This window comes from Primulina tabacum, chromosome 15 (genome assembly GCF_025594145.1).
Source record: "Primulina tabacum isolate GXHZ01 chromosome 15, ASM2559414v2, whole genome shotgun sequence".
Lineage (NCBI taxonomy): Eukaryota > Viridiplantae > Streptophyta > Magnoliopsida > Lamiales > Gesneriaceae > Primulina > Primulina tabacum.
The window spans coordinates 1473825-1500462 of NC_134564.1; the positions used below are offsets into that span (position 1 = coordinate 1473825).

Consider the following 26638-nt stretch of genomic DNA (forward strand, 5'->3'; position numbering starts at 1 on the left):
TAATCCAAGATGGGTTGCGAGTTAGGTTAGTCAGCCCACGAACCACTCATAAAAAAAAAAACTATTTAAAAATGGTTTTCATTTCAATCTCAGTTTTTTATTTTTATAATTTTAATGAAGACTAATTCAAGATAGGTGGCACGTGCATGTATAAAAGACTATAAAAAAATCATAGAAGAGGTCTTGGCATTGATGTCTGTGGAGGTGCTGATCTGATAGAATTGCCAAGATTATATGTGCTTATACCTATATATTTACTTTAAGACTCATGTCTTGCTTGTGTTTAAAAACTAAATGGAATCTTCCACCAGTCACTACAACAAAATATGCATTCAACCACACTCAAAAGACAACAGTTTTCTTGAAAAACCGTTGTCTTTTACCTTTTAACAACGGTTTTAGCAGCAAACGACAACGGTTTTCTAAAAACCGTTATCATTCAAGGATGTACAAAGTTTTCATATTACAACAAGTGCTGATGTTTTGTAATTTTTTTCAAAACAGCTGGCATCTACTGTTATGTTATGCAATGACCCTGCTTCAGTTTTGCCCATGCATCTGTGTATAACTTTATTGTGAGATTCACGTCCATGTATTGTGGTTATTATGAGATGTAAACAAAATTTCTTTGATGTTTTGCAACAAAAATGCAATTCAATTTGTAGTTTACAATAAACTTATCTGGTTCTGATCTATTCATATTACAACAATTGTTTCTGGAACATTTGGATATATGGCTTCTGGTAGGGACAATGAGTTATGTGTCTATTTTTTTGTTCCTCTTTTTCCATCTTTTGGTGCAAACATGTGGCAATTATATGGGAACCATCTTCAATATTTGGTGTTAAGATTGGTTTGTGTGATGCCTTTTTCCTCTTGTAGAAGTAATATATCTTGGTGAGTTTTGTTAGGCTTAAGAATTCATCCAGTTGCTTCAATTCATTGAAGTTGAAGTGGTACTACTGTTTAAATTGTTTTGCTTTTATGGGTGATCCTCTCAAATAGATGAAGAAGGATCGGTTATGGTTGCGATGTACAGAGGCGGAGCTACAACCCCTTGTACCCGGGCTTTAGCCCGAGTGGTCCATTTTTTTAAAAAAAAAATTTATATGTACATTTTTGTATAATTTTGGATAAATTTGATATTAGCCCGGGTAAATCAATTTAAAATATTAAAGAAAGTTAGAGTTTAAAATTTTAATCCGGGTAGCGACAGATTCATGGCTTCGCCACTGGCGATATATCCTTCTTTGCTTACAACAAGCAAATATGATGACTAAACAAGGCATTAGAAAGTCATATAATGTTTCTGACCTCACGTATGATGGATTTTTCTTACTCTATTAATCGATAGGAATTAGTGACATATGAAAGGTCAAGAAGTCATATATATCTCCAGTTTGTCTTTTTTTGCATGCTTACAATTACATGAATACTTCTTTCGGTTTTCAATTCCTTGAAATCCTTAATACCAAATTCTATGTTGTTGGGCAGAGTAATGCAGAGTGGCCGAAAAGACGGGTGTTTACAGTTTTGGAGTTCTGGTGCTCGAAATCTTGAGTGGACAGCGGCCAACGGATGCTTCTTTCATTGAGAAGGTCTCAACATTGTTGGATGGGTATGCGTTTCTTTTTTCCCTCCTGTGTGTCAGAATTTTTAGTTACTTCTACGCCAAATCTTTGTTAACAGAAAAAGTGGAGATATTTAGTTTTGTTCGCATGCGTGTGGAACGAGATGTAATGAAATCATCTTATGAATGATTTGATCATATAACCTCATAAAGATAGCTCATTGAACATGTACAATATTCCTTGTGAAATCAACCATTTGAGATGTCTTAATAATGATAGTTTTAAATTTGATCGAACTTCCAATCTCGCTATGCTTTATTCCTTCGCACAAGAAGATTGGGTGTCAGATTACATCAGTCAATGACTTCGTCATCAACCATACTGAATCAGGGTACTGTGTTTTCTTTTGCAGCTAAACTATTTTGTTTCAAAGAACAGACAACGAGAAACAGCAGGTCCACACTGTGAAGACGTGCAAGCAGAGAGCCTCTACTATCAATTGCCATCCAATGTGTTTCTTCGCGTCCCATCATGCACAAAGTGGTTCAAATACTTGAATATTAGATCATGACCCCATGCCCAAGCGATTTCGATGACTCAGATTCTAATTATAGGACATTGTGTAAAATCTAACATGATTCGTGACAAATTATAATTCAAACACATATAATTTGACATATATATAGATCTTAGAACTTCATAATAATCTCAATCCTTTAGTTACAAAAATAATTAATTTCTAACATTTGTTTGCCGTAGATTCCTTCCGCTGCTGCGCAATTGAAGAAAACGATTTCCCACTCTTTCCTAATTCTCGAGTCACAGAACTTTCTCTTGAGTGATAGGTTATGATATATGTGCTCCTCTCTTATAAAGAGACGGATGACAGTTTCACGTAAATCGGATAAAATGACACGTTTTATCAACTTGTGTTATTAGTATAAAACCATTCTGACCAATTCAACTTCCAGTGAGTTGAAAGAAAGGTCCTAGAATATCTTCTTATTCATTTAATAATAAGCATTATCTATTAAATCATAAATTAGATATTAAAATATTAATTAAATATCTAATAATAACATGGCACGTGCGCCAAAAAACTAACACATTCAATCAGACAAAAAAAAAAACGTTATGATTCGTCTATGATCAATTTATCATATGCTCCATTATTATAGAAGGGACTCACAATCTGCACCAAGCTACATCCCCTTCTATGTCGATTCATTCATTGTGCGCCATGATTGAAAATGCTCAGCTTCGTCCATTTTCCCGAAGTTACAGCAATCTGTATTTACCAAATCGATTCGGGAAGCTTGCTTCATGATACTAGAGATTTAATTAATTAACTCTTATTTGAGACTGATAAGAAATTTTTTATATCTATATATGATTATGAAATATTGTTATAATTAGTTAATGTCTCTTATTAAATTATTATATTTATATTAGCTGAGCTATAAGTTTTCGGGTTTACTCGACCCTACCTTCTGCTGGCAGTGCCCGCAAGGGTCGATCCAAGTTTTCGATGTTGGAAACAATTTTAAATTTGATCAAAAGTGTAATTGGTGGCAACCCTACTTGGGCTCAAAAATTTTCTTAAACCTGTCAACTATATTTTATTTTATTCATTCATTATCTTTTTTAAAAAGAAAATTTAATAAATAAATAAAGAGTATTTTCCTTTTTGTTTTAATTTCTATTGCGACAATTTATGGTTGGCATTCTTATCCAGAAAGTAAATGCGACACCTCAGATTCCTTGTCGAAGTTCTTCCAAATTAGCACAGATTCTTCTTGTCTGTCAATTTTGGGTTCTTTGTCAGATTTTCTGGGTCGGAAATATAATTTTATTCCCGAAAATTCCCATATTTATACATATTTGTGCAATTATTATATTAAAGAAATAGCGCAAACTATTTATTATTCTGTTGTCACTTTCCCAAGTCACCCTAATACGTGTCCTTTTACTAATGCCGGATGTATAGATATTGCGATTAAATTCAGACCCCACCCAGATATTGTTGAAACAAAAAATTGGTGAACTTCGTCGAGTCATTAAGTCATGTCAGGACACATTTCACCGACACAAAATATCCGCTGAGATCGTTTCACACTGTCAATTTCATGCGACAAGTCTTTGATCGACTTAAATCATGAAAACATATTATTTTTTATGTCAAAATTAACACTTCTCATACCGAATCAACTTATATCATATATATGTTATATGGTCTCACGAGAGACCTACTCTTTCGCCAATCCAATTTCAGCTCACCAATAACCACCATTCAAATGGCACCTAAATAGTTGGTTAGCACCCTTCAATTGATGATATATTGTGCTTTAACAAATTATTTTTTGTATTTGTACAAATAAAAAATCTCGCCGTTTCTATGACATACCTTGTTGGCTAAAATATAACATATATCACGATGATGTTATATTTCGAAATAATTCATGTAAATCATATGTGCAAACGCAAGTACGTGCTTGGTTCCAACTTATCGAGTCATGAGAAATAATGAAAGTCATGTTCATTAATACATAATGGATGTTGCATTTTTGTTCGATGAAAAAATAATGCGATGATAATTGAATACATTGAATTTGGAGTGGATCTTTTAGAGGTTAGCTAAGAAACAAGAAGTACATGATCATCTTCTCCAAAGATCTCTGACCATTTGAATATCATCTTCAAGTTCTCTTACCTCAGTTTTTTGGGGGGGAAAATCAAAAGGAGTTGGTTAACGTTGTTATCGCATTGTTTGCACAATTTCTTGAGAATGCTTTGGCACACACATGCATACATTAAATACTCAATCCATTCGGAAGAAAAGAGTAAGCAAAACGCCAAATGTTATTGCGACCCCAAAATCGACTTTATTTGACAATATTATTCTCTTGTCTATGATAAGTTCGACTTCCATTTGAAACGGATCCCTTCGCTTTGTATTAAAACAAAACAAAACAAAATAAATAATATTTCGTTCTTTCATTTTTTTGAACGGAGATAAATAAATAATATTTCAAGTTCTCATTTGATGTTATAGTTTATATGATTTTTTGTTTGGAAAATTTACAAAAAAACTTTTTGTAAGTTAGTCTATTTTATGTTGTACTCCTTTGATAAATTATAATATGTTCTTAATCTAATAAGCTATTTTTCACTTCCAGTCCTATTTTGTCACAATATTAACGTGATGTCAAACTTGTCAGCAATTTCAAGAACCATGTAATATTCGACACCAAGCCAGAAATATTCGATTGCACGACATACCAATACTGTTGAAATGTTTTGAGGCTTAATGAATAGAAATTAAGCAAAAAAATACGAATGCAGACTTAAAATATTGTTCAATGTGCTCCATGGTGTTAGCACCCCATGAGTGGCCTGGCACAATCCAGGCCACAGGGAAAGCGCTTAAGTGCCTCTTGTTGGAGAGTGGAGGCTCCTTGGCGCCTCCCAATGGTGCCTAAGTGCCTCCCTATGTGCTCTGGTATTTCAACTGGAATTTTTCGAGAGACGAGGAAAAGGAAAATGTGTGCATACGCGCCTAGAGACGCTGATTGACAAAAATTTACGAGTTTTCATGATGTTTTGAATCCAAATGGTGTCTCCTAATGGTTTTCATATGACTTTTTGATAAAGAGACACCTTTTGATGAAACAACATGTTCATGTTGATTAATATCCTTAAACACATGATCATAGACAAACAAAAAAAAAAACACTTTTGCAACATATTTTTATGAATATTATTGTACTCATGTTGCTCATTCTCTTCTTCTTTCTTTTCAAAGAGAGTACACTCTTTTTTCTGGATCATTGTTCTTGCAAATTACTATGTCGTATTTGCATGAGGAGATGTTGTATATTGGTGAAAAATTGTCATAAACAGAAGCTCCAAGGGAGAAAAATTCTTTTTAAGGAGAAAAAGTTCAACACTTGCCTCAGCTCTCAACTTCACAGATTTATTTACCATTTTTGAGATTTCAGGTACCACCTACCCAAACAATCTTAAAAATAATTTTTACCTATTTTGAAATATTAAAGATGGCTTCATCATCAATGACAACAATTGTTCAAATCGTTCAAGGAGAAAACCCAGAGAAGTTCAATGTTGCAGATACATTGAGATACACTTGCCTCAACTCTATTTTTTGATTTTTTCGATGCATATTCACCAGTCTCAAGAATAACTTCAATTCATGTACTCGTTGCGATTGTCGCACTGCAAAACCTTAAGATACACCAAATGAATGTTAAAACTAAAATCTTGAATGGTGAACTTGAGGAAGAGATATATATGGAACAACCCGAATCTTATATTGTTCGGGATCAAGAAAGGAAAATAAGTCGACTAGTTAATCCCTTATATAAACTTGAACAAGCACCCAAGCAGTGACATAAAAAATTTGACAAAGTAATGTTGTCAAATGATTTTAAGATTAATGAATATGACAAACGTGTTTACATTAAAGGCACTCGAAATCTAATATAATAGTATGTCTATATGTAGATGACAAGCTTATAATGAGGAGTAATCAAGATAAGACCATATAGCAGAGAAAATATTGACAAAACATTTTGATATGAAAAGTATGGGCATTAGTGAAGTTATACTAGAGATTAAAATATCTAGAACTTCATAAGAAATAGTCATACCCCAATCTCATTATGTTGAGACTGTCTTGAGGAAGTTTAATTTTTATTACTCATCTCCTATAAAGACGTCTATGGACATGAGCGTCCATTTGGGTAAAAATCATCGAGAGCCAGTATCTCAATTAGAATACTCCAGAATTATTGGAAGCCTTATAACATCATTAGTTGTACTCGACCGGACACTACTTGTATGATAAATAAGTTAAGTTGATTCAGCAGCAATCCTAGTGATGCTCATTAGAAGCTTTGAAAAATGTGCTTAGATATTTAAGGCATAACTTAAAGCATGAACTGCATTATAAAATATAACTTATGATGCTAGAAAGATACAGTGATACTAATTGGATTTCTGACACCAAAGACTCGAAATTTGGATTCTTTGGTGGTGATACTAATTGGATTTCTGACACCAAAGACTCCAAATCAAATTAGCATCACCACCAAAGAATCCAAATCCACTAGTGACTATGTTTTTAGCATTGATGGTGACACAGTCTCTTGGAGGTCATCATAACAAACCTGCATCGCTAGATCCACAATAGAATATGAATTTATAGCACTAGATAAAGATACCAAAAAAGTAAAATGGCTTCACAAATTTTATAGGATATTCCTTAAGGGACAAGTCCAGTGCCTGCAATAATTATACATTACGGCAGTCAGTCGATAATCTTAAGGACAAAAATCAGCATGTACAATGGTAAATCTTGACATATTTGTCGAAAACATAATACAATGCTAAAATTGATCTAAAATAGGGATATCTTTATTGATTATGTCAAATCAAATGATAACTTTATGGATCTGCTTACGAAAGAATTGTATAGAAATCAAGTGTACAATTTTTCTAGAGGAATGAGCTTAAACCTATAAAATAAAGTTCTATAGTGGAAACTCAACCTTGTTGATTGCAAATCTCAGGATCTCGGTTCGATGAGACAACTTTGAAAATTTGAGCTAACACTCGGAAATGTCTCTTTTTCATTCCTATGACGATGATTGTTGTTGTCTACTAATGTAGTGAGGTTAAGTATTTGAGTTTTAGTGGGTTTTTAACTTGTAAAAGAAGGAGTATGGTAGGATATTTAAAAGAGACCACATGTGTAAGTGTGAAGACAGACTGTCTCAACAAAACACTTGCGATCAAAGAAGTGTTTCGTGGCCAAACGGACACAACATATAAAGAACCAAATGGAAATGATAGAAAAGTTATTGTGTATGTACTGTTGTCTAATTTTACACAAATCGCCAATAAGTTCAAGATGTCAAGTTCATTTCTTGGCCAGGTAAATCCCATCGTACTCTACTAAAGCAGGTTCAAAGCCAAAAATCATCTATCCTAATGCGATAATTTTCCGGCATGTACTCTCTTTCTACATGACGTATATTCATGCATTAATTTCATTAATGTGAAGGATTGTTAGAATATTTTAAGGTTTTCATAATCGGATCGATGATCAAACTGATTTAGCTTAAAAAATGTTCAACGGTCGGACCAGTTGAACCGATGATCGGACCGAAAAATTGTTATCATATAACATAATAATATAATATCATTAATAATATATTTAGATTATAAATATTTTAAATGTGTATACAAATATAAAAAAGATATAATTATTCAATTTTAAAATCTAAACATGCATATAAAATATATAAATATACAAAAAAAATTATATTTACCAAATATTAAAAACTAAATAACTAAATACATATATTAAAAATACCAATTATAATTATATATTTTTTAAAAACAAAAACAGTAAATTATATTATTATTAAAATAATATTTTCAGTGAACTCCAGATTTCAAATAATCATGTATATATATATATAAAAATATATTAAATTTTAAAAAAATAATAAAAAATTGAAAAACCGGTTCATAGCAGGCTCTATCGGATTTTGACTGGGTTTGACCTGTTAGACCGCTAAAACGATTTTTAAGGTGTTTCGGACCGGATCCGTGATCGGTCCTCGGTCGAACTGGCCGATCCGGTTCTGAAACATTGGTTTTAAGGCTTAATGAATAGAAATTAAGCAAAAAAGAGATGGAAAAAACTCAAAAGATTGTTACATGCGCCAGGAGAGGCGCTGAGACGCCAGGAAAGGGTAGTACAATTTCTTTTTTTTTTTTGTCATTGTTCTTACAAATTACTTAGTTGTATTTGCAAGATCAGTTGTTGTATCTTGAGAAAGACTTGTCATAAACCGAAAACTAAGGCGGGACATAATTCTTTTTAATGAGAAAGTATTCAACACTTACTTCAACTCTTAACTTCTCCAGATTCCTTTGTCATTTTCAAGATTTCAGTTAACACCTATCCAAAAAATACTCTAATAAAAAAAATTAAAAATGTGGAAAATAATAAATTAATTTGTCAGATTAAGGACACATTTTGAATAATTAATTAATTCCTAAAATGATATATATTTTTTATCATTATTTATTTTTTATTTTTTGAATACAACTGTGGTGGAGGCGGGGAAATTTGGGTGAGTTTTCTTTAAACAGGCATCCCACGTTTTTTTTTTTTACGGGACAAGTTACATTATATAATAAGGTTTATGTATTATATATAATACACGAGGGGAGACAATTGGCCCCGGACCTCCGCCGATGATTACTAAAATATCACTCTCTTCTTGAAAATCTGAACTCAGCAACGTGGACTAATATAATTTTGATTTATTATTGACAAAATAAAAATAAAAAAGTAATAATTTGCTATACAATTATATCATATTTATATATATATATATGAAATTGTTCGGATTTGAGGAAGATATATAAGTTTATTAACAATCATTGTTTTATCTGATATATGATTCATATTCTACAAATAGTTAGAATTATAAATCGTTATATTTTTCATATATATTGATTTGTCATCTATATAGTATTTGTCGTCGTATCTCACGAGCGGAACAAAATTTTAAAATATAATTCTATTCTTCATATTTCTGTTTTTCTTGTACTGTTGAGATACATGTAAGTTTAGATTTCACTAATTGATATATAAGTTGACCTAATTCTTACGCGAGACAGATGCACTGTACCACTATATATTATATATTATACAGTTTCTGACGTTTAATAATCAATTTCTTGTTTGAAAAACATAATTAAAGTTTGAGTTTAAAAATTGGAAATCATAGGATCATGCACGTTCCACGGTTCCCCATTTCTTCCATTGTATGCAAAAAACAGGGTGAGCCACAGGATAAAGAAAACACGGTAGGTGAAATATATATATATATATATATATATAGGTTTTGATAGCTGCTCGTACATCGTGTTCATCTATATATCATTATTGAGGTGATACTTATATTTGACGTAAAATTTTTATATGTTTGAAAAGTGAATGTAATCTCCACGATGACTGTGATGGATGGACACGGTAGATAAAAATATATCAAAATGACAAAAATTTGTGTGAGACGGTCTCACAGATCGTATTCTTGTGAGACATATCTCTTATTTGAGTCATCCATGAAAAATTATTACTTTTTATACTAAAAGTATTACTTTTTATTGTGAATATCGTAGGGTTGACTCGTCTCACAGATAAAGATTCGTGAGACCGTCTCACAAGAGACCTATTCTATCAAAATTGTATATATTAAATGTCATGTTATATCAAATTGTATATATTAAATTTCATGTTATATATATATATATATATATATATATATTGTTTTACAAATTAAATATATTATAAAATATTAAATTTTCAGCACACTCTATTATGTTAATTAAACTAAATAAATGGATTAACCAACAACAATTCAACAAACAAAATATAAAATTTTAAAGATTATAAGATATAAGAAAACATATTTTTTTTTGAATGGCAAAAACTTGTGTGAGACGGTCTCACTGGTCGTATTTTGTGAGACGGATCTCTTATTTGAGTTATCTATGAAAAAATATCACTTTTTATTGTGAATATCGGTAGGGTTGATCCGTCTCACAGATAAAGATTCGTGAAACCGTCTCACAAGAAAACTATTCTTTCTGAAAATTTCTAATCTAAGAAAAATTGAAGCTAAAATGTGAAGAAAAATTTTGATTAGGACAAAAAATTCACAAAAAATTAGATTATTTGGGTCTCGTATTTTGTTAATAATAATCATCCAACTTAATAAAGTAATAAATAACTGCATCACAAAAATAATAAATAATAAATATTAAAAATATAAAATATATCTTTTAATTTATTTATTTTTACATAAATGCATTTAATACTAAAATATTATATTAAATAATAAAATAGCATTAAAGTATTGCCGAGTCAAGAAAAAGTGGATGAGGTCTTTATTTGAGCTTATCGTGATCCGAATAAGAGCTACGAAGAAATGGGTCCCACACATTTCGCCCATATATTAAAATTCAATTTCATTCGCTCTTTACCAAAATCCATTGCGAAATACGACACTCAAATTTCTCCATTTTTTGATCAACGCTCCACCGGCTGCCATTTGCCCACTATCATCTGCCACCAAAGCTCGCGGAGAAACCCAGGAGAACGAAGAATCGAGGGCTTTCTAGGTGAACGAAGCAATTTTTTCCCTAAATTTTGGAATCAATGCTGTTTTTGGTTGTTGATTCGATGGCTTGTGCTTTTTTAGGCGATTTGATATGATTCAAATAGTATTTTGTTGTGTTATTTGTAAATTTTCCTTCGGATTCTGGGATTAACGATTCAAAGTATTGAATTGTGAGTATCGCGATGACAACAACGACTTTGATGCATAATTAAAATTTTCTATTGAGTCTTATAGATTATAATTGACTTTTCAGTCTTCTTGTTAGCTGTCCGGAAAGATACCTTTCTTTATAGCTGTTTTATATTTGGTCAAAATGATGAGATTACATTGATTTGATTAAATGGTGACTTAAAAGTATTGGGCAAACTGGAAATTCATTTAGTATGAAATATGGATATTTTTAGCTTAATCGACGTTTCCCTCTGTGCTTCTATACTATTTTTGTAAATCAAGTGGCTGAATCAAGTTTTGTGTGTCTGATTGTCTGCTTGAAAGTGGAAGTTGATTTTTTGCAAGATTTAATTGCATATTTATGTACAATTTACATGTAAAAAATTGACTTGCTACCCTTTAACAGAGTTCGATACATTGAAAGTTGAAACATCTCTTTCTTGTTCAGTCAAAGTCTTGGTTCGAACAGAAGAGCTATGCATAGGAGTAAAATCTTTGGTTCTACTGTATTTTTAACTTCCGTATTTATTTCAGTCTTAAAGAAATGTTTACAACTTTCTTGTGAATCAAACTAAATAAGTCTAAAATTTAATCAATTGTTTATTTATGATTTTTTTTTTCAACTTTTGTGGTGTGATGATTTCAAAATCCTGAGTTATTTTTCTTGGTTTTGTGTTTCAGACATGAGAATGAAGGGATCCATTATGTCTGAGGTTGATTTGATTAGCAATCTACCTTGTAGCATAATTGAGAACATTCTTGGGTGCTTGCCTCTACGAGACATAGTCAGAACGAGCATTTTGTCGAGAGAATGGAGGTATAAATGGATAACATGCCCTGAAATCGTGTTTGATTTCTGGTTTGACCAAATGTTTCTCGGAGGTCACAAACTCGAGACCCTTGTTCACCAAATTCTTAAACTTCACAGGGGGCCTCTGCTTAGATTTGCACTCCAAGTCCCCGATCTGAAAAGTAGCCCCCATATTGATCAATGGATCCATCGGCTTCCAAAAAATACCCTCCAAGATTTAACCCTCCATGTATCTAGGGGAGAGAACCATAAGCTACCTTCTGATATATATACTTTCCAGAACTTGAGAAATTTAAAGCTCTATAACTGTGCATTCAATCCTCCCTCGGGTTTCAAAGGATTTAGTAAACTCGAGAACCTTGATCTTCAAAATGTTGTACTAGTACCCGAAACTTTTGGAAAATTCTTTGCTTCCTGCCCCGCAGTTGAAAGACTAAGGTTGGTTCATTGCACTAGCTTCGATTGTCTCGAAATCGTCGGGCCGAAGTTAAAATATCTTCAGTTTCATGGTTTATTCAGATCCATTTCTTTTGAGAAGTGCCCCCTTCTTAAAGATGTTAAAATATCTTTCTCCTCCATGGATTTCAAAAGGGAAAACCGATTCTCCATCGATTTGGTTAAGTCCCTAAGCTCTCTACCTGCACTCGAGGAGCTACAACTGCAGGCTTACGCCTTGGAGGTGAGGAAATTTACAATGTGTTAGTTGACACAAAGTTTGAAAATAATAATAATTAAGTTAAGTATTGTGTGTGATCTTAATTAATGAACTTTTCTTGGCACATTTATAGGATCTTGTCGAGTATGGTGCCCCGAGGAAACTGCCAGTGGCCTTGAGAACCCTGAAAACTCTTCACCTTTCAGATATGTATTTTGAAAAGATTCAGGAAATCGCTTGTGCCATTTGCTTCATCAGAAGCTCCCCCAATCTACAAAAGCTTAAAATTACTGTAAGTTTATATCTAGTTCTGGAATTATTATTATGTTTCCAAAATTTTCAATCAAGAACCAGTTTTGATGAAATTTCTGTTATCCTCAGGCCTTCACCTCAGATGTCGTGGATTCTGTCTCGGAATTTCTCCGATCCCAGAAAAGCTCGGATACATTAACACACCTTAAAACCGTTACTATGCAACTTTTCTCTGGCAACGAGTCTGAAATGGAGTTCATAAAATATCTATTGTCATCTGCTACTGAACTCGAGGAAATGGCAATTGCCCACCATTCAAGTAGTGTTCTTGATGGAGGTGAGTCGATATTAAACGAACTCAAACAGTTTCCTCGAGCATCTCCGAAGGCGGAAATCATTAATTCTGACAAGGAATAGTTTTAAGCGCCATGAGCTTGCATTACTTTTGTAAATAATTTAGCTTGGTTGTTAATTCTTCTCGATTTATGGCCTTGGTTTTTAATGGCTGTATGTGCTTATAGTTCCTGAATTTAGTTTCAATAAATATGGAACTAAGACTTGTCTAATAATATTGATGCGGGGTGTTGTGATTTGTGATGGAGAAGGATAAAATGATATATATCTTATTCGGTCTTTATTTCATATACCCTTCCCACGCTGAAAAATTACTCCACTTCATTTATATTTGTATCCAATGGGGTTTGAATTTGGGTTGCAAGCCTTGCGCTCATCTGGGTTCACCATTTTCATAGTCATAGCGGGAAGAAAATATTATTTTAATGTTGACGATGTGGCCACAAACAATTCACAACCGATCAATCAATATGAGATGTTACCAAGACGAATTAAATATGATTATTCACAAAATAAACTTAGGGTACAGTAATTGGGTGAAAATACGTTTTAATCAGGGAGACTTTTTAAAAAAATCTTCAACAACATATTAGTTCAGTTTCTATTAGATCGAAACTTTCTCTGTAGTTCCTCGTTCACACAAAAAAATGTTTCTACACTCTCTAGACCCACAATTATTTTATTTTTCAGATGAAATTATTGAAAATATGCAACATATATACCATATTGGCAAACAAATTATTTTAGATCTTGTACAAAAGATAAAAATTTGTGTATAAAATTGGAACAACTATATTAATATCAATATAGTTATTTGTGTGCTCAAATATCATATATTAATACTAAATTTGAAAGATTTTATATTGTAATATAATATATTGGTACCACATATTTAATGTCTTATACTGGTTTTCATCCGAAAAACATGTCATTAATATCAAAATTTGTTATACATGTTTGATTACTCAAAAATCATATATTAGTGTCAGATCTGAAAAATATAGTACTCAAATATCATATATTAATATTATATTTTCAAAGTTTTGTACCAAATTTTCATCCGAAAAAACATGTCATTAATATCAGAATTTTTTAAACATATTTGCCTACTTAAAAAATCATATATTAGTGTCAGATATAAAATATTTGATTTTGAAATATAATATATTTTTTTTTTCAAATTTTCAATATTTTGTACCGAATTTCATACGAAAAAACATACATTGGCATTGAAGTACAAAAACATTTTTTTGGATTGGTCAAGGATTGCAAAAAAAAAAAAAAAAAAAAAAAAATTAATTGTCCGATTGAAACTGAATGGACATTTAACCATTGAGACAGATATTTATTGATCATTTGCTTTTTCTTTTTTTATTACTCCACATTTTCACTTTTATTGGAAAAGGATAACATTATATTTCATGAAATCATCAAAGATTTAAATATTTACTTTTTAGGATAAAAAAAATATCTCCAATCTTTTCATTTCTCCTGTTTTGGTATAAAGATCGGATTCTTCTTCGGGTGATGGAAGATATGGTAGCCATATAGTTCAAATCAGTTTTAGGTCTTATTCAACCACACAAATGCAATTTGTTCGAAGGCCTTTTTTCGATTAGGATTGATTGAATTGTTACGTACAAGAAACTGTATATAAGTCTTATTACTCGAAAAATGACCAATTAAATCATGTTTTTCATTTACAAAAAAACTAATTTTATCATCGAGATTTTGCATTACACAGCATATTAGTTCAAGATTTATCTTGTATCGAAGAACAACATCTACGAATTCTCACGTCATAAAAAAAATTCCGTACGACGGAACGAGAGAAAGGGTTATACATTTTATAATTATTGTTTTTAATTAAAATTAAAGTATCCGAGAATGGTTGTTATAGGTGGAGCAGAAAAGTGACACTATAAACGTCACTAGTAACCTCATTCTTCCAACAACTCCGAGATATGAATTGGGCGTAAGCACCATATTATATGTATATCTATATTACCATATTAAATCAAACATTTATTATTTATATAAATAATATCGTGCAAAATAAGTATATATAATCAAAATATAATCATGAATTTAATTTATTGACTGTAATTAAATTATTTGATCGATATTCGAATGCTTCCTTCAAAATTTATATCCATATAGTTTTTACTCCATAAAATTTTAGATGAAATAATTTGATAATCGATATACTTTTCACGAAAGATAAACTCAAATATTCAATGTCAAAGAAATCATTTATATTTTAAAACCTACTATTTCAATTAGTTATTTTTCCTGTAAAAATAATTATTTTATATAAATGTTCAATTTATGTTGTGTAAATTGTATGTAATAGACCCCTTTATTATGTTTATTTATATATATATATATATATATATATATAGACACACATCCACCTCTTCTATAAATACAATGTAATAACTCATATTCGACGATTGTCCTAACTGTACCAAGACGAGTCTTTTCAGCGTGCTTATATCCTCACTCACACACATTCTATGAAACTTCTCAAGTGTCACCCATCCCAGAATTGCTACGAGTCAAGCACGCTTAACTTTGAAGTTCTTGTGTGATGAGCTCTCAAAAAGAAGATGTCACCTTCTTGATATGAGTAATACCTATCAAATCTTTTAAGCACTCCTCAATTGCACAGTTCCATACCTAAACAGTTTTGGAATCCTTCTCCTTCCGGTGTAAGATCTGTTCATTAATGTTCTTTTCGTCTAAAAGTCTGTCCAGGAAGTACCGCACATTGTCCACGCAACTTGATGGCACCGACAATCACCCCGTCCTCTTCGACCACGGGCCTCACACATTTATAACAAAAATATCCACGTTCAACTATCGCATGAAATTACGTTCAACCATCACATAAAATACAGAGAATTTTAGCTCATTAAATACTTTTTACACGATTGTTTTAAACCGTATAAAACACAAAAACTTTTTGAAGATAAACATGATTAAAACTTAACCCAAGTAGAGGGCGGGCCACCAATTGTACTTAGCCACACTATTACGAAAAAGTCTCTAGTTTCTCATTAAAAATATATACCTATTGCATCTCTCACCCAATCTGCTAAATATTTTTGTCGAATCTCCTAAGCCGACACTTGCCCAAATGACTACATTGACAATTTTCCACATAAAGACAAAGCATTCCAAACAAATCAAGAAACAGAAGAAAATCTGCAAATAAATCCAAAGATTAAATCAAAAATTAAATAAATTATGACCCTATTAAGTAGAGTGGTTGGAGTAGTTAAAGAAAGCATGTCCTCTCCTTTGATTCCTCATGCATTCTTCCTTAATAAAGCCATTACAAACTTCTCAAATTATGGATACTTGCAAATATATTAGTTATTTTAAAAACCCATTTTATAAATATAAGTTTCTAGCTAATCCCATTAATATTTAATGATCCTAAAATTTCGAATTTTTTAATAAAATAACAAATTTTAATCCAAAATAGACCCCATTAAATTAAATTTCAGGTGAAACTTTAATCAGACCATACTCGATTTAACATATATATCCCTCCATAGCCACATTTTCCCACACACCAAAAGCCACAATGAGAACCACAAAGTCTCAGCCATGGAGACCCTTAACTTCCAAATGTTGTTCTGCGGATGATCACATTATTTTCCGAAGCTTTAGCCGTTGCCGGCCTTCGAAATCCGAATTCTCCAAGAACATAGCCCCATTGCCTTCTTTTAGAAAGTTTTCGTTCTCAGACGTAAGCCGTTCTTCTTCCGCTAGGATCAACGAGGATCTTGCTCAGTCTTTCGGCCAGGATTTGTATGACTTCCAGCTGAGTGAACTCCGCGGCATAACGCATAACTTTTCGAGCAACTTCTTGTTGGGAGAAGGTGGTTTTGGGAGGGTGCATAAAGGGTATGTGGACGAGAGTTTGCGGGCAGGGCTGAAGGCACAGGCTGTTGCTGTTAAACTTCTTGATATCGAAGGCCTTCAAGGTCATAGGGAATGGCTTGTAAGTCTTTGCTTATACATATATATATATATCTATATATATATATATATTTTTTATATATATTCATTCATTAATCGAAATTATAATGTGTAATATGTTGGATAATTTGAAGGCGGAAGTGATATTTCTGGGGCAGCTAAGGCACCCGAATTTAGTGAAGTTGATTGGTTATTGCTGCGAAGATGAAGAAAGGCTTCTTGTGTATGAATTCATGCCTCGAGGCAGCTTGGAAAATCATTTATTCAAGAGTAACTCTTTAATTCCCAGCTCTCTTCGTTTTAATTTTTTGAAATAATTAAAGAAAGAGTTTTAATTAAATTTTTTTTAAAAAAAGGAAAATTTTACAAATTTAGAAAGACCCAACTTTAAATTTTTTTTAAAAAAAGGTGTAGACTAATTTTAATACCAGAATTTTTTATTATTATTCTCTATGTTGTTTTATTATTAAAAAGTCAATCTATTAAAGTGACTACTTTTGGTCATTATAATTTAAAAGTGAAGGCACAAACATTTTTTTTTCCACTCGAGAATATGTTGACATCCTTATTTATATTTTTTAATACAGGAAAAATCATTTTTAATTTTAATTATGATTAATAACCAAATTTTTTTGAAAAAATGATTAATAAAACTAAAAAATCGTTGTGTATCGACTTAAAATTGATTATATATATGACAGGGTTGTCCATATCATTGCCATGGGGGACAAGATTGAAAATCGCAGTCGGTGCAGCCAAAGGTCTTGCTTTCTTGCATGGTGCTGAGAACCCTGTCATATATCGTGATTTCAAGACTTCTAATATCTTGCTCGATTCGGTACCTATACACATAATTAAACTTGTTTTTTCATCAGTAAATAAATAAATAAAAAGATGATATATTTTATTTTATTTCCTTTTTCGGCAGGATTTTAATGCCAAATTATCAGATTTCGGACTAGCGAAAATGGGACCCGAAGGATCGAATACCCATGTTACCACAAGGGTGATGGGAACGTACGGATACGCCGCTCCTGAGTATGTTAGCACAGGTAGGTGCACATGATATGAATGCTGACATCAATCGTAGGATCGAAAATTAAGATAAGCGAAGGAAATTATAGATAGTTATCGGAAATCCGTAATTTTTTTTTTATATATATAATTTATAGTATGAGACATGATAACCTATCAATTGTATGCTTCCTTGTCAACATGATGCAGGCCATTTAACTACTAAAAGTGACATATACAGTTTCGGAGTGGTTCTACTGGAACTCCTAACAGGGAGAAGAGCAATGGACAAAAAAAGGCCGAAAAGTGAACAAAACTTAGTGGACTGGGCCAGGCCATACTTGATCAATACCCGGAGATTACGTTGCATAATGGACCCTCGTCTTGCAGGACAGTACTCCGTCAAAGGGGCCAAAGAAATGGGCCTACTGGCCCAACAGTGTGTGAGCTTGAACCCAAAAGACAGGCCCAAAATGCCGGCCATTATTGAAACTCTTGAAAGCCTGCAAAATCTGAAGGATATGGCGGTCACCTATGGACAATGGCCTGGATCCCCGAAAACGGGTCGAAACGCGGGCTACCCGAATAAGATGAGGAGGGAAAACGGGTTTGGGTGCAAGAGCGCTGCTACTGTTGCTGCTGCAAGTCCTAGAAGCAAATGAGCTTTGGGTTTATATGAATTTGAGATTTGGATATTAATAATATGTTAAAAAAATTATTAATCTTATCTTTTCTTATATATATATATATATAAAAAGCAGAAAAAAGAAAATATTAGCATTTGAAAACAAGGCATGTATAGTTGCCAGTGTATGTAATTATGTGAATATGAATGTCAAATTGATATATAATATAAAAACCTCCTCTTCTTTTTTTGTTGCTATACATTAATTATATTGAGTGGTCTCATGTGAGATCGTCTCACGGATCCTAATATGTGAGACGGTCAACCCTACCGATATTCACAATAAAAAATAATATTCTTAACATAAAAAGTAATACTTTTTCATAGATGACCCAAATAAGAGATCCATCTCACAAATACGACCCGTGAGACCGTCTCACACAAGTTTATGTCAATTATATTATATATGTTGTCGTTTGCTTGATAAATATTTATTCACGAAATCGCAAAAGATGACTATGGGTTTCATATTTTACATTTCACTTGAAAAAGTCTTTGTTAGATGAAGTGAATTTTCTTGGTTTTTCAGAGAAATGTTGGACGAGTGAGTTTTCAATTCTGTTTCGACCACTTCTTGTTTCTCAAAATTGCAATCCAAACAAAATACCGAGAAAGGAAAGCTCTCGATGACGCTCGAGAAAAGGCCAAATAACTTCCACTTTCCAAATGACTTTAATAATTGAACAGAAAAGTAACGAATGAGTTTTCGTAGACAAACTAGATTTGCACAAAGAACATAGAGCCGAGGTAGGGACATGATGCCAAATTGAAGTCTGAAAGGATGTAGTTGTTGATAGCACGCCACATAAAAAATTTCGCTTTAGGTGGTAGTTTTAAATTCTATAATTAGTTCAACCATGGTCGAAAAGAGAAGAGCACGACGAATGAACATGTGGTGGATCGAAAACACCAACATGAAACTGATATCTCGAACTCACCTGTATCGTCTTTCTTATCCCATTTCCAATATCTCCGATAAGTACCACCTCGAGGGTGAATATGAATATTAAGGATCGACTCCACCTCAAAAAAGGGAAAGCCATCTTAAAGAGCTTTGTATCCCAAGTGTCCTCTGGTCCAATGAAACTCTCAACTTAAATATTTTGCGAAGCTCCAACATTGACAGAACTCCTATCAGAACATAACTGTTTGGACTAAAAATAATTAATTATGGAAGCCCAATTTAGTGTTGAAGCTCATAACACATTAATTCTTATCAATTCAAACCGATCACAGCGTGGAAGGAAAGAAATGAAGATCGTGCGAAGGTAGTGGGAAAGATCATGGGCTCATGGGGGAGTGGAGAGAAAGGGCACAGCGCTGGGAAGAAAAAGACATCGGAAAACACAGAAAAAAGAGAAAACTCAACTCAGCAAAAACTTGCAAATACTCTCCAGAATTCTATTTTCAAGCGTCTTAGTTCTGAAATATTTTTCATTCCATTTTCTAGCATTATAAGATATTTTCGTCTAGATTTCATCAGCCTTCTTTAATATATTGTTGTGTTTTGTAATTTCCTACTGATTTGTTGATACAAATTATGTTAGGGGTTTATTTTCATCAAATTCCAATAGTTTTTCATCGTTTTGGCGTCATAGTTGTTTTAGGAGACTGGAACTGACTGTCGAATTTAGAATTTACGTCGCTTGAATATTTAGAAGTTAGATTTTTATCATTTTCACATAAATCAGTGCATCTTCGTACCTGGCACGCCCGCAAATCAAATATTGTGCAAACAATAACCTTAATATCCAAGCATATTTAAATGCACTAATATTGCTTTCATATCCCACTATCCACTGTAATCCTTTGGCTAGAATTCCTTACTCCACAAAATTGATTGCCAAATAAAAGATGGTCTCGACCCCATTGGTGCATCCATAATGTCCATATTTTTTAAACGCCTTGAGCATTCGTTCCATAAGAGATTCGCCTATTCGGGAAATTCAATTAAACGTCGCACTTGTTTTGCTAACAAAGCTGCTTGATCAAACTCAATCGTACTCCGAAATCCAATACCACCAACCTGTGTTGGCTTACATAATAAATTCCAAGTAGTACAATTCAAGTTTCTTTTTCCACAATTCTGTCTTCACTAGAATTTTGTGTATAGTTGTTCAACTTCTTTTCAAAATGAAGATGAAATTTTAAAACACGACATAGCGTAAGTGGGAATGGCCCTGTAAAACCGATTTGATGAGAACTTCTTTACCTCCTACTGAAAACAATTTTGAATTCCACCCATTGATCCGCTTATATACTCGGTCACGAAGATGTGAGAATTGGATACGTTTGCTTCAGAGAGAAAAAAGTTGGTAATCTAAGATAAAGATCATGTCCTCGAACAATTGACATATACAGAGCTAACAGGTTTTACACAAGATGATAAACCAGAAATCCTTGGCTGATTAGAGGCTCGTCCACGTTCGGGCTGACGCCTTCGATGGGTGTATCTCAAATGTTGCGTTACGTATCTCATAAGAATTAAAAAGGGCCATTAAAATTGCGTGCATAGGAATATATGATAAAAAGTTTCCATGGATATTTTTTTTATATAAAATTGCAAAATTTTGTAAGAGAAAAGTTCATAATATTTTTTTAAATATCTGCAAATGCTACGCATATATTAATATTTATATATATATAAATAAAAATTATATAATTATACCAGATGAGAAATATTTTATTTTAAAGGAAAACCTCAAGACATGGCTTTTCGGGTTTGGTTTGTCGGATCCCAAACCCAGACCCTTAAACCCGAAACTCATTCAGGTTTGTTTCTTGAATCATTCGTGGCCATTTTAGCGTCGCTAACCACCTCGCATGTACTGCACAGAAATATAGATTTTTTCATATGGACGCGAGAAGGTTGACGGTGTCCAAATCCGCCGTCACCACCGCCGCATTACTATTTCAACCTATCAAACGCCCGTTTACTGTCTCTTCCTCAATCGCTCCGCAGCCCTTACAAAAGCCCAAGAAGCCAAAACCCAATTCACAAGAACTGGGGCCATCAAATCCAGCTCCAGTTCCTGCGGCAGCAGCTTCTGATCAGAGTTTTCACGGCAAGAAGAAGTGGGTATCCTCCATTCTTTCAGGACCGCATTTGAGTTATTTCCATTGTAAAGATTTATTAGCCAATTTTACGCCTCACCAGTTTGATGCTCTGTTGTGGGAAATCCATCATTTTGTTGACCCTTCTACTGTATTGAAGTTTTTTTACTTTTCCTGTAATTATTGTGGTTTTAGATTCACTCTCAGATCGTATTGTCTTTTGTTCCACTTGTTAGTTGGTAAGAACATTGATTCTGCGGCACGGTTGCTCTTGATTAGATTGATTGATAGGAAGTTGCCCATCACTATGGCTCATGGTGTTTTGAATACACACACAGAGATTGCGATTGTTTTGGCGGATACATATTCGGGTTTGGCTGACTTTAAGAATGAGACTAGGGCGTTTGATATTTTGGTTCATGTTTACGCGAGTCAGTTTGCCAGTTTGGGATTTGGTGTTGCATTGGATATTTTTAGTATTTTAACGGGTCGAGGGTTACTTCCCTCGTTTAAGACCTGCAATTTTTTTATGAGCTCACTTGTCAAGGCAAATGAATGTGGCAAGAGCTTACGAGGTTTTTGTTATGATTTCTCAGCATTATTTGCCAGATGTATTCTTGTTTACTACTGCAATAAGTGCATTGTGCAAAGGAGGGAGGATCGACGATGCAGCGGCATTGTTTCAAAAAATGGAAAACTCAGGGGTCACCCCAAATGTTGTTACTTATAACAATCTCATGCATGGACTGTGCCAACAGGGGAGTCTGGAAGAGGCATTTCGACTCAAGGGGAAAATGGTAGAGAATAGGGTGAACCCAAGTCTTGTAACTTACAGTGTGCTGATAAATGGTCTCATGAAACTTGAGAAATATGAGGAAGCCAATTGTGTTTTAAAAGAGATGTTGGAGAAGGGCTTTGTCCCGAATGAAATTGTATATAACACATTGATTGATGGCTATTGCAAGATGGGAAATATGATGACTGCGTTGAAGTTAAAGGATGAAATGATATCACAAGGTGTTGTTCCAAATTCAGTTACATTCAATACACTCGTAAGTGGACTCTGCAAGGATAGACAAAATGATCTTGCTGAAAAGTTCTTGAATGAGATGGTAGAGAGGGGTTTATGTATAAATCTCGGTACTATTTCCTCTGTTATAAGCGGTCTCTTAAAAAATTCTAGATTCGACTCTGCACTAGTATTGTTTAAGCTAATGATCTCTAAGAACTTAGGACCTAATGACAGGTTGCTGACAACATTGATGTGTGGGCTTTGCCGGAACAATATGCATTTAGAAGCTTTGAAGCTATATAATATGCTGAGAGATAAAGGATTTGCTTTTAATTTAGTGACCTCAAATGCTCTAATTTATGGGCTGTGTGAAGCAGGAAAGATGCCAGAGGCTAAATCAGTTCTTAAGTTTGTATTAGATAGCGTTGCTGAGTTGGATACATTTACGTATAATGCACTCATTTATGGATACTGTAAAGAGGGTAGATTTGAAAGTGGCTTTATCCTCAAGGAGAAAATGTCAAAGCAAGGAATTTCACCTGACATTGTAACCTACAACTTGTTGACACATGCATTATGTGGTAAGGGTAAAATGGACGAAGCTGTGACACTTTGGCATGAAATCCAAAGAAACGGCCTCGTTTGTAATGTTCATTCATATGGGATCATGATAGACGGTTTCTGCAATGCTGAGAGAATTGAGGAGGCTCATACTTTTTTTAATCTGTTGCTCAAGCAGAAAAATGAGACAAATTTTGTCATATATAACATACTCATTAGAGCATATTCCAGGATCCCTAACAGTGCTAGAGGCCTTTAAACTCTTTGATGACATGAGAAGCCGAGACATTATGCCCACGTGTGTCACTTATTCTTCTCTAATACACGGAATGAGCAATGCTGGGTTAGTTTCTGAGGCAAAAAATCTTCTCGATGATATGAAAAAGGTGGGCTTGCCACCGGATGTTATTTGTTATACAGCACTGATTGGTGGATATTGTAAGATAGGTAACATGGGCGAAGCAAGGAGACTCTTGGTGGAAATGTCATCATTTAAAGTGCAGCCTAATAAAGTAACATACACTGTTATTATCGATGGTTACTGTAGGTTGGGTAACATGAAAGAGGCTTCCGAGCTTCTTCGCGAAATGTTGGGCAAGGGAATTGTCCCCGACTCTGTGACGTACAATACATTGACAATGGGATACTGCAAGGAAGGGAAAGTAGAAGAACCCTTCAACCTTTGGGATCACATGTCGGATAGAGGACTAAATTTAGATGAAGTTGGGTGCACTTCTTTAGTTCACTGTATGTCCGAGCAATTCAGTATCGTTGACGAAAAATGACTAGCCAGGGTACTAAGTCTGTTGAAGCGATGCGATTGTTAAAAGGTAAAAGGTCACCAGGGTACTAAGTCTGTTGAAGCAATGCAAATGTTAAAAGGTCTATTCCTATTCTTCTCCTTGTATCATTTTATTATAAATCCTCTTCAATTCTGTTTTCAATGACCTGTGGTGCTCTATCCACCCTATCAGAGTCCTGAATTTGCTTCATTAATTACTCTGGATTATTATCGCCCTTCCTTCAAGTTTTACAGCTTACAGTCCAAAATCTAGAGAATATGTTACCCATGAAAGATCAGGCATATAGATTTCTGGTTATTGGTTATAATAGCTATTGCTTGATCTTTCAGGAATGTTACTTTCCATGATTAACAAGTGGTCTTGATCTTCATGTGCAGGTGGCCTGAAGATGTTTTTACTGGAGATGTGACTGTCATGGTAATTATAAGTTCATCACATGACAAAAAGGTGAATTCCTTGTGTCAGAGAACAGGTCAAGCCAGGCGCATGGATTTAAGTTCATGCACATATTTTGCTGGAATATACAGTAAGATGATTTTACTTGTTCCATTGTTAAGATGTTTATATATTTAATTTATTTGTCCTTTAACAAAAATTGGCTATAAAATTAGGTGTATTTTTTCCGTTTTCCGTTTCTTCCCTAATGTCAATGAATTTGGGTGTGAAAGAATCTGCATCCATGTTGTTTAGAAGTACTAAATTAAGCATGCAGAGTTTTCTAGAGAAAATTTTGTGCTAGATGATATGGTTTTTTGATAAGAGTTGTAAGTTCTTCAATTCTTGGAATATAAGTGGGTTGAATACTTTGACCTCCTTTATGGTTAACTAACCGTTGAAACACTGCCTTCTCCCTGCAATTTGAAAATTTTCGACCTACTAATTACTGTAACGTTAATACAGAATTCCATCTGCATGCCTTTAGAGCAACAATCATTAAATGTGTAAAAAGATATGGTTATATATAAGACAAGGGTTATAGCTTTTAAATAGTAGGGGAGCATTTCGTGAGTAAGCCTAGCCTGGAAATGTCAGCGGGACTTACTTTTCTGTTATATGGAATCGTGTTCTTGCTTGTTAACAAATTTTTGATGATGTGGTGGTTTACAGTTCTCTGAAAGAATCTTTGCTGTCATTATTTATGCCACAGTCACTAGAAGCGCAGGGCACACTAAGGCTCGTCGGTATTGTAGAGTCAAGATACAAGACGAAGGGTGAGCCCAGCAATTTATTGAAGTGAAGTCCCAATGTCCCATAAATGATGCTATGACAAAATCTAAATATCTAAAGAATAAAGAAATTGCAACATACATTGGAATGTACATTGCCAACCGCTAAATGATGGTAAAACAGATACTCATTAACTATAAACAAAAACGAATGCCTCTTATTTTTCATTTAATCTTGAATTTATTAACCCACGCATTGAAGAAATGCTTAAAAGGTGTCTAGAGTCTTTAAGCGCACCATGGTGGTTCCTTTATGATTAAGGGTGTGCATTTATTGATGTCAAGCGCAACTATGAAGCAACGATATGAATACACTTGCGCGCTCACACTACTGCATGCACTTGTCTCGAGGTGTTGACATGAACAACATGCGTAATTTGTCTTGTTATGTGCAGGGAAAGATCCGACCTGGGAGCGATCGTGCCCTTTCTCGTGAAAAAAATTGAAATTTTATTAAAAAATATTTGTTTCAACCTCCCTTAAATAGACGAAATTACCTCAACCGGATTCCTAGATATATCTCTGGTAATGTGGTCCAGATCTCAAACTTGGCATCCATTGTGAAGGTGAGAAACTACACAAGGAATGATGCATGGGGTAAAATAGGTGAGGGACGCTGCAGCTGCTAGCAAGGAACGTCATTTGTCGCCAAATGAGGCTGAAAAGCAGGTACTCGCCACACTACGTCCCATAACCCAACCTTGGTTCGAATTCTTTATAATTTAATGTCTCATGCACGCGTTTTTCACTTAACAGGTGTGCATATATTGCTATTAATTAAGGCTATTGGAAACTCAGAAGTGAAATTTTTGATGTGTATTTTCAAGTCACTAGGCCATGGATATAACAACTTTCTGACAAGAAACAGGGATCCAAATTGCTCCATTTTCTGGGCACCACCATGGCGGGGCGACTGCTCCGACCCCAACCGCAGTTGTTTGAAAGCCTGGATGCTCTAATTTTCTTTAAAAAAATTATATATAAATTTTGGATTAATTTGATATTAGTCCGGGTAGATCAATTTAAAATATTAAAATATTCTAGAGTTTAAAATTCTAGTCCAGATAGAGCCATATTACTAACTCTAGTTTAATATTAATAATTTGAACATTTTCAATACTTACTTATATTGAATGAGTTCCCTCATTCAATTATTCATTTTCTTAAATCATTTCCGACTAATATAATTTTCACACCTCTTGGTTGCCCCTTCATTTACTCCAATCTGGTTTCATCATTCATTCAATATTAATAGTTG

General features: G+C 33.6%; 2 protein-coding genes and 1 pseudogene across 4 annotated transcripts; all 3 read left to right on the forward strand.

The window, feature by feature from the left end:
- Positions 1–10585: 10585 nt before the first annotated feature.
- LOC142526768 (F-box/FBD/LRR-repeat protein At1g13570-like) lies at positions 10586–13318 on the forward strand. Of its 3 annotated transcripts, none has more exons than XM_075631344.1 (5): positions 10655–10793; positions 11370–11449; positions 11645–12453; positions 12563–12721; positions 12811–13318. In XM_075631344.1, exons 2-5 carry the CDS (start codon positions 11440–11442, stop codon positions 13096–13098), a joined length of 1266 nt encoding a protein of 421 aa, XP_075487459.1. In that variant the 5' UTR covers positions 10655–10793; positions 11370–11439; the 3' UTR covers positions 13099–13318. The 3 variants fall into 3 exon arrangements, with proteins under 3 accessions (XP_075487458.1, XP_075487459.1, XP_075487460.1); XM_075631345.1 differs by having other exon boundaries at positions 10664–10793; positions 11412–11449; XM_075631343.1 differs by lacking the exon at positions 11370–11449 and having other exon boundaries at positions 10586–10793.
- Positions 13319–16422: 3104 nt separating this feature from the next.
- LOC142526215 (putative serine/threonine-protein kinase PBL15) lies at positions 16423–18912 on the forward strand. The gene is made up of 5 exons (XM_075630463.1): positions 16423–17047; positions 17160–17295; positions 17727–17863; positions 17954–18077; positions 18250–18912. Exons 1-5 carry the CDS (start codon positions 16628–16630, stop codon positions 18699–18701), a joined length of 1269 nt encoding a protein of 422 aa, XP_075486578.1. The 5' UTR covers positions 16423–16627; the 3' UTR covers positions 18702–18912.
- A 2626-nt stretch (positions 18913–21538) lies between these two features.
- Positions 21539–26457, forward strand: LOC142526214 (uncharacterized; annotated as a pseudogene).
- Positions 26458–26638: the final 181 nt, after the last annotated feature.

What these genes read in the sequence shown, in the direction of transcription:
- LOC142526768 (XM_075631343.1), top strand. Translation starts at nt 10,601, where the DNA reads ATGGGTCCCACACATTTCGCCCATATATTAAAATTCAATTTCATTCGC. An exon ending in TGCAGGCTTACGCCTTGGAG is followed by an intron (nt 12,454 to 12,562) that starts GTGAGGAAATTT and finishes GCACATTTATAG; the next exon opens with GATCTTGTCGAGTATGGTGC. An exon ending in TACAAAAGCTTAAAATTACT is followed by an intron (nt 12,722 to 12,810) that starts GTAAGTTTATAT and finishes TGTTATCCTCAG; the next exon opens with GCCTTCACCTCAGATGTCGT.
- LOC142526215 (XM_075630463.1), top strand. Translation starts at nt 16,628, where the DNA reads ATGAGAACCACAAAGTCTCAGCCATGGAGACCCTTAACTTCCAAATGT. An exon ending in AAGGTCATAGGGAATGGCTT is followed by an intron (nt 17,048 to 17,159) that starts GTAAGTCTTTGC and finishes GATAATTTGAAG; the next exon opens with GCGGAAGTGATATTTCTGGG. An exon ending in CTAATATCTTGCTCGATTCG is followed by an intron (nt 17,864 to 17,953) that starts GTACCTATACAC and finishes CTTTTTCGGCAG; the next exon opens with GATTTTAATGCCAAATTATC.